General features: G+C 52.9%; 2 protein-coding genes across 2 annotated transcripts; one reads left to right on the top strand and one right to left on the bottom strand.

The window, feature by feature from the left end:
• Window positions 1–1,904: 1,904 nt before the first annotated feature.
• J4E82_007641 (uncharacterized protein) lies at window positions 1,905–6,802 on the top strand (the record flags this gene model as incomplete). Its single annotated transcript, XM_051733885.1, has 4 exons — window positions 1,905–2,634; window positions 2,687–4,795; window positions 4,852–6,472; window positions 6,529–6,802. The coding sequence occupies 4 exons, from the start codon at window positions 1,905–1,907 to the stop codon at window positions 6,800–6,802; spliced, it is 4,734 nt and encodes a 1,577-aa protein (XP_051586410.1).
• Window positions 6,803–7,188: 386 nt separating this feature from the next.
• On the bottom strand, window positions 7,189–8,586 carry J4E82_007640 (uncharacterized protein; the record flags this gene model as incomplete). The annotated part of the gene is made up of 1 exon (XM_051733884.1): window positions 7,189–8,586. One exon carries the CDS (start codon window positions 8,584–8,586, stop codon window positions 7,189–7,191), a length of 1,398 nt encoding a protein of 465 aa, XP_051586409.1.

The following is an 8,586-nucleotide window of genomic DNA, read 5'->3' as shown; positions in this document are numbered from 1 at the left end:
CTGCCAATCAGCTCGCGAGAATGACGGACTTCATCGCAGTTCTCGCGAGCTGATTGGCAGGTTGCGGCACACCAGGATTTGCGCTACGAAGGGATGCACGTTATCACAGCACATGGGAATGAAGCGCAACCGATCCTCCTCGGCTTGGGTACCACGACCCTGATTCTTTCGTCCATCTACGAAACCTTGGGGAAGCGCAACAGTTCGATGCTGCGCAGATTGTTGCCTAGCGCTGTGGGCCCCTTTCAAGTACCCAACCATCTATCCCGCTGTACGTCCATCAGGGCTCGAGCGCGAGAAGCGCTGGTCTCGGTTAACATCAGAGTGCTGCCTCCCGGCTAGAACGATAAGGCATGACATGCCAATTGCTGACCGGACTCAAACCGTCTTGGAGTAGAGTGCCCAGAGGGCGTATGTGACATGCCAGCTGCTTACCGGTAGAAGAGTGTAAGACTCACACCACTTGGATGGTACGACCTGCTTCCACGTCTTGAATCGATCATTGGATGGCGTGCATGGCGCTTGAGGGGAAGAGCAGGTACAGTCAGCAGCGCACATTGATAGATCGCGCGAATTTAACGGGATTTGAGGTATATCGAGGTGGTTCAGTCACACACGACCGGTGGTCGGAAAAGCCAAGATCCGCCGTTCATGGCCGTGTCGTCCCGTAACCCCTGCAACAGCATCAGTAAACAAAGCGTCCCTTGGAACCGGCGAGCCGAAAAGCAACGGCTGTGGAGTAGAAGTATAGAGACACGACGGGAACCGGAAGCTTTTGAAGACGAACAGGGTCAGAGAGTATGCCCAGGGTAAGGCTGAACGACCGTTCCACCTTCCGTGGTACCGGAACGAGCGATATCCGCCGCCGAAAAGGGCGCTAGAAGCGTGTAGCCACGAGCGGCAGGTCGAACCGGATACAGAAACCCAACACCGAGCAGCTGCCACGCAACGCTTTGGGGCCGTCCCCACAAATCTTCACCCTGAATCTCGCGAATTTCGTCCGCGCAGATTGTAGCCAGGGTCTGGAGCTGTTGTTTGTTTAGGAGGTGGCACAGGAACGTGGTCGATTGGATCGTTGTCCGCGGCGATATGCATAGTCGCACAGGGAAGAAGTGCACGACGTCAACGACGTCAAGACAATGTACTGTTCCTTCAGTCGTCTACCTGCGCGGCGCATGCACCCCTACGGTTACTGAGACAATCGACTGTAGACGGCTGTTTTCTTTTGGGCCATAGGCGAGGATTCGCTTTCTCTTTCGCTTATCTTAGAGGGTAAATGGGCTAGGTGTGACCTTAGCCAAGCCTTAGAGTAAGCCCCGGGCTTTAGTCGGACGAACAAGCTCGGATCATGGCGCTGTATACAGACTGTAGACTATGCATATTCCACAGCCGTGGTAGCTGGAGAGTGCTGCCTGGGGGTGCGACATCAGAGGAGCCGCATGGAAACGGTGATCGTCGACTGCCGCGACGCAGTTTGTCCGATGATAATTCTCGAAACGACAGTGGCGGACAGAGAATGAGTCCAATTCGCGTCACCGTAGTCTCTTCGTTCTGATTGGCTGTTAGCCTAATGGATATCGTATGCACCGTATCCGAGGGGATACGCTAGCTGTTCTCGCTGCAAGCGAAGCCCAGCGCCCCGGGCAGGCAGGCCATCCGTCTCCGGTTTGCAAGCCAAGCCGTCAGTCCGCCGCCCGCTGGACCAAATCCTTTACTGGGGCCGCCTGGGCTGTCCTCATTAGCTGCGCCTACCTTTATTATTACCTACCTCAATCCCCCGGTCTTGTCGTTGTTGTTCTTACCATACAACCTCTACTACTACTACCTTTTTAATACTTGTCCTTCTTTCCGTTTCCCTTACACCTGACTAATACCGGCCATCAAGTGGCGATCTCTCGCCCAACATGTCCTTAGTCGGGAACTTTACCTCCAACTATGATCGGGAGGCTGTATCCGGCGGCGTTCCACCACCAGAGATGGGTGGCAGACGACCTTCAAACTACAACGACAACGAGCAAGCTGCCGAGTCAGATGCTTCAACCATAGCAGCTGCCGAGAACTCACCACCAAGGAGCAATAACCAATATGCCGACCAAAAGGATGGATCTTACAACACACACGACGCGGACGAAATCGCCGAGGCTAATAGGAGAGAAGAGGCCGTTCACGCACTTGCCCGACGACTTACCTCGCAAAGTCAAATGTCTTCAGCCAACCAGAACCCTTTCAACGCAGCACCAAATTCTTCGCTAGACCCCAATGGCGAGCACTTTAATGCACGAGCATGGACGAAGGCTATGCTTAACCTCCAGTTGAACGACGAAAATGCACCACCTACACGAACTGCTGGTGTTTCTTTCCGCGACCTCAACGTTCACGGTTTCGGAGCCGACACTGATTACCAAAAGAGTGTTGGTAACGTGTGGCTGGATGGACCTGGACTCGTCAGGAAAGTCATGGGTAACAAGGGTCGCAAGATTAACATTCTGCAACACTGCGATGGTCTGGTCGAGGCTGGCGAGATGTTGGTTGTTCTTGGACCTCCTGGATCTGGTTGCTCGACTTTCCTCAAGACTATCACTGGAGAGACACACGGCTTCTTTGTTGACGAACGCTCGCACATTAACTACCAGGGTACGTTCGCAATTGAAGTGATATAGTAGCCCCTTTTACTGACTACAACCAGGTGTCAGCCCAGAGCTCATGAACAAGAACTACCGTGGTGAAGCCATCTACACTGCCGAAGTCGATGTTCATTTCCCCATGATGACCGTTGGAGAGACTCTTTACTTTGCTGCTCAAGCACGTCGCCCAAGGAACATCCCTGGTGGCGTCAGTGTACAGCAATTTGCTGAGCACCAGCGCGATGTCATCATGGCCCTGTACGGAATTTCTCACACTATCAACACCCGTGTTGGTAACGACTTCCTCCGTGGTGTATCTGGAGGAGAGCGAAAGCGTGTCACTATCGCTGAAGCTTCCCTCAGCAGAGCGCCACTGCAAGCTTGGGATAACTCCACCAGAGGTCTCGACTCCGCAAACGCCATCGAGTTCTGCAAAACCCTCCGCATGGAAACCGAGATCAACGGCACCACTGCCTGTGTTGCCATCTACCAGGCGCCTCAGGCTGCCTACGACCTCTTCGACAAGGCACTTGTGCTCTACGAGGGTCGCCAGATCTTCTTCGGAAAGACCACTGAGGCGAGGGCCTTCTTCGTCAACATGGGTTTCCACTGCCCCGACCGTCAAACCGATGCCGATTTCTTGACTTCCATGACCAGTCCTTTGGAGCGCATCGTTCGCGAGGGCTTCGAGGACCGTGTTCCTCGCACCCCTGACGAGTTCGCGCAGCGCTGGTTGGAGTCTCCTGAGCGAGCAGCTCTTCTACGCAACATTGAAGCCTACGAGCAGAAGTACCCCATTGGTGGCGAGGCTGCCGAGCGCTTCAAGGAGTCGCGCCAGCTCCAGAAGGCCAAGGGTCAGCGTGAGAAGTCGCCTTACACTCTCTCATACGTCCAGCAAGTCAAGCTTTGCTTGTGGAGAGGTTTCGTTCGCTTGAAGGCAGATCCCAGTATCACCGTCACCCAACTCGTCGCCAACTCCATCATGGCCCTCATCATCTCGTCCGTCTTCTACAACCTCCCATCGACCACTTCCAGTTTCTACTCTCGCTCCGCTCTTCTCTTCTTTGCTATCCTAATGAACGCCTTCGGTTCCGCCCTCGAGATTCTGACCCTTTACGCTCAACGTCCCATTGTCGAAAAGCACTCGCGCTACGCCTTGTACCACCCGTCCGCCGAGGCCTTTGCCAGTATGTTGACCGATATGCCGTACAAGATTGTCAATGCCATCACCTTCAACTTGGTCCTGTATTTCATGACGAACCTTCGACGAGAACCCGGAAACTTCTTCTTCTTCATCCTGATTTCCTTCACATTGACGCTCGTCATGTCCATGTTCTTCCGTTCTATTGCCGCTTGCTCTCGCTCCCTTGTCCAGGCTTTGGCACCCGCCGCCATCCTCATCTTGGGTCTCGTCATGTACACTGGTTTTGCCATTCCTCCTAGCTACATGTTGGGTTGGTCCAAGTGGATCCGTTACATCAACCCTGTCAGCTACGGTTTTGAGGCCCTCATGGTGAACGAATTCCACAACAGAAACTTTGAGTGCAACGACTTCCTCCCATCCGGTCCTGGCTACGATGATATCTCTGGCCTTCAACAAGCCTGCAGGACTATCGGATCTGTTCCTGGACAGCCATTCGTCAACGGTGATGACTACATCAACTCGGCCTTCGACTACTATGCGAAGAACAAGTGGCGCAACTTCGGTATCATGTGGGCCTTCATGTTTGGTCTCATGGGCGTCTACCTTGTTGGTACTGAGTACATCACTGCTAAGAAGTCCAAGGGTGAAGTCCTTGTCTTCCGTCGTGGCCACAAGGCAGCTGCCCCCAAGAGCAAGTCTGAAGAAGATCTTGAGGCCGCCGTTCCCGGACGTAACGTCACTGCCCAGAACGATTCCGACAACATTGCCATCATCGAACGCCAAACTGCCATCTTCCAATGGGAGGACGTCTGCTACGACATCACAATCAAGAAGGAGCCCCGCCGCATTCTTGACCACGTTGACGGATGGGTCAAGCCCGGTACTTTGACTGCGCTCATGGGTGTCTCTGGTGCCGGTAAAACGACGCTTCTCGACTGCTTGGCTACACGTACCACTATGGGTGTTATTACTGGTCAAATGCTGGTCGACGGCAAGCCTCGCGATGACTCTTTCCAGCGCAAGACAGGTATGTTTTCCTGTACTGATTCCCTTTCTGCGACCGTCTGCTAACGTCATGTTCAGGTTACGCCCAACAGCAAGATCTTCATCTCTCCACCTCGACTGTCCGTGAAGCCCTTACCTTCTCCGCCGTTCTCCGTCAGCCAGCCCACGTCTCTCGTAAAGAGAAGGTCGAATACGTCGAGGAGGTCATCAAGCTTCTGGAGATGACCGAATACGCTGACGCCGTTGTCGGTGTCCCTGGTGAAGGTCTCAACGTCGAGCAGCGAAAGCGTCTTACTATCGGTGTAGAACTAGCTGCAAAGCCCGCTCTTCTTCTCTTCTTGGACGAACCAACCTCTGGACTGGACTCTCAAACATCTTGGGCTATTCTCGATCTTCTGGACAAGCTGAAGAAGAACGGCCAGGCTATTCTTTGCACTATCCATCAGCCCAGTGCCATGTTGTTCCAACGTTTCGATCGTCTTCTTTTCCTGGCCCGTGGTGGACGTACCGTCTACTACGGAGAGGTCGGTGAAAACTCCAAGATTCTGGTCGATTACTTTGTCCGCAACGGAGGTCATCCTTGCCCGCCCGCTGCTAACCCTGCTGAATGGATGTTGGAAGTCATTGGTGCCGCTCCCGGTTCACACACAGACATTGACTGGCACCAGACCTGGCGCAACTCTGAGGAATTCCGTGCAGTCAAGCGCCATCTTGCTGAGCTCAAATCCGAACGTGGCCAGGCTGAAGCTCTCCAGCGTACTTTGTCTGCTCAGAAGCGCGAGGACAAGGCTGCCTTCCGCGAGTTTGCCGCTCCTTTCCCTGTTCAACTCCGCGAGACCATGGTACGTGTCTTCCAGCAATACTGGCGCACACCCTCGTACATCTACTCCAAGACCTTCCTCTGTGTTCTTTCGGCTCTCTTCATCGGTTTCTCGCTCTTCCAGATGCCCAACACTCAGACGGGTCTCCAGAACCAAATGTTCGGTATCTTCATGTTGATGACAATCTTCGGTCAGTTGGTCCAGCAGATCATGCCTCACTTCGTCACCCAGCGTGCTTTGTACGAGGTCCGCGAACGTCCTTCCAAGGCGTATTCGTGGAAGGCATTCATGATCTCCAACATCGTTGTCGAACTTCCCTGGAACTCCCTTATGGCTGTGCTCATCTTCTTCTGCTGGTACTACCCTATTGGCCTGTACAAGAACGCAGAGTATACCGACGCCGTTACCCTCCGTGGCTTCCAGCTCTTCCTCTTTACGTGGATGTTCTTGCTCTTCACTTCTACATTCACGCACATGGTTATCGCTGGTCTCGACTCCGCCGAGACTGGTGGTAACTTGGCCAACTTGATGTTCTCGCTCTGCCTCATCTTTTGTGGTGTCCTCGCTCAGCCTTCCACGTTCCCTCGCTTCTGGATCTTCATGTACCGTCTTTCGCCCTTTACGTACATGGTGTCTGGCATGCTGTCTATTGGTCTTGCCAACAGTGTAGTCGAATGTGCGCAAAACGAGTTGATTCACTTCAACCCTCGCCCGAACCAAACTTGCGGTGAATACATCGCGGACTGGAAAGCGTCGTTTGGCGGCAAGATGCACAACCCCCAAGCAACTGAAAACTGCAACTTCTGCGCCGTTGAGGACACCAACGTCTTCCTCGCCAGTATCTCTTCCAGCTACTCCACCGTATGGCGCAACTTTGGGTAAGCCAACCTTCTCTGACATGCTTAAATGAACTATTGCTAACTCTCTTTTACAGTATTCTCTGGGCCTACGTCATTTTCAACATCGCTGCCGCTCTCCTTCTCTACTACCTTGTCCGTGTACCCAAGACCAAGAAGGACAAGAAAGACAAGAAGGAGGTCGGTGGACACAGTGGCGCTATCAAGGAAGAGAGGCTTGACCAGCCTTCGCACGTTGGTAGCAGCCGCAACTCAAACGCCGATGGTGAGAAGAATGTTGAGACCGCAAGATACGCTTCCATCACCGGCGCCAACACACCACCAGCCCAAGAGATCTCAGAGAAGGCATAAGCACAACGCTTAACCGCCTTTTCATTTTTTGTCTCTCATTTGGCTTTTTTGATAGATGTTTTCGCTGATATCGGCCTTATACCTTTTCAAGACTTAGATCTACTGTTTCTCATACGCTCAAGCGCTGAGCACACTCATCAAGCATTTCTTGTTTTTTACTTCTTACATGTATGTACATACACTCACCTAATCCAACAATGGTCCGCTTGCCAACTTGCGTACCATTATGTTGATATGACTGGAATATGACTGGAACTTCAAAATGCTTTGGCTCTAACATGATGTGTTTGTGAATGTGAAGTATAGCCAGCTGTCAGGATGCATTATGTTATGAGGTTGTTTTGAGACAACTAGTGGAAATGACCACGGTTCTTGGCAATGTTCATCTACGCAACAGTATCAGACTCTGTATGAGCGAGCAATCCAGCACCTTCATCCCGGCTATGCCCAACACTTCTCCATACATGACCCTCTGTGCGTCCAGTCCTCCGATCTTCAATCCTTCTCGCAACCACAAAGCCCCAGTGCCATGCTAGTCCAGTGACGAAACCAACTGCGTCATTCTTGAAGGTAAGAAGAGCAGCCACAGTGACAAGCATGACCATCCACCTGTCCTTCCTGTCCCGCTCATCAAGGTCCTTGACTCTCTTGCCGTCCCATGTCATGTCCCTGTCCAACACGCGAAGATCGCGAGCGTCCGTGTTGATGCTCTCACCTACTTTGGCTAGTTCCACGCCAGCAGCGAGGACTAAGACACCGAGTAGTGACTTGGGGATGCTGTGAAGCACACCAATAATGGCTGATGATTTCCAGAAGGCGATAAGACCGAGTACAAATTTGATGATTCCTAGGAAGATGATACTAGAACCGCTGCGCGCGCCGAACCTGAACTGACCCGCTAATCCTCCAGAGCCGTGACATGCGGGCATGGCTCCGAACCAGCAACCTACGAGATTGATCGCGGCGACGGAGATGCCTAGCTCGGTGACCGTGGGTGCAGCTGGGTACGGTGGTGATGGCAGGAGGTCAGACGCGAGCGCCGATGCTGCGATGACGGAGTTGAGAAGCGTAAGAGGTAGTTGGCCCAGAGATGCGGTTGTTGTTGCTTTCAGAAAATCCTTGCCAGAGGGATGGAGAATGGGAATCGCGGCACGTGGCACATGAACGTCTTCGCTTTGCGGAGATGCAAATGATAGTAAGATGCCCACTATGAAGATGATCATAGCATATGGCACCCTAGGATACGGGAAAGTGAACAGTAAGAGGACAACTGCTGCAACCGCCACAAACAGGTTATCGCCCCACCAAGGACCTGTCCACTCTAATGAGGAAAGTAGCTTCGTTCCGGTGCTCAAGCATAGCGATAGACCTGCTCCTACTTGAATTCCTTTGACCACTGGGATTGGTGTAACGTGATTCGCCCAGTTGATCAGGCCTAGGATACTGAATACGCCTACTAAGGCCGCAACAACAAGACCCGCGGCGGCGTTCTCTTCCATGGTAAACTGTCGAGCTATAGCTACCGCTGCGATAGCTTTCATAGGCTGCACAGGCAGGGGTATCCCGAACGCAAGGCCTGTTAGGATATTTGCCGCTCCGGTAAATAGCAATGTCGAGGGTAAGGATATCGAGTTCGTCAAGACCAACGCAGTCATAAGCGGTAACAGAGTTCCGAGGTCGCCCAGCGAGCCGGAAAGCTCTGCCAACGACTGCGATTTAATCGTCTCGACATTATGTATCTGCGTGCGGCGAAAGCGCCGCATCGAGTTCCGTAGGAAAGACAT

Source organism: Alternaria postmessia (genome assembly GCF_024291825.1).
Source record: "Alternaria postmessia strain BMP 2775 chromosome Unknown scaffold_53, whole genome shotgun sequence".
Taxonomy (NCBI): Eukaryota; Fungi; Ascomycota; class Dothideomycetes; order Pleosporales; family Pleosporaceae; genus Alternaria; species Alternaria postmessia.
The sequence above is the reverse complement of the archived record's forward strand: the minus strand, read 5'-3'. Positions and strand labels throughout refer to the sequence as shown.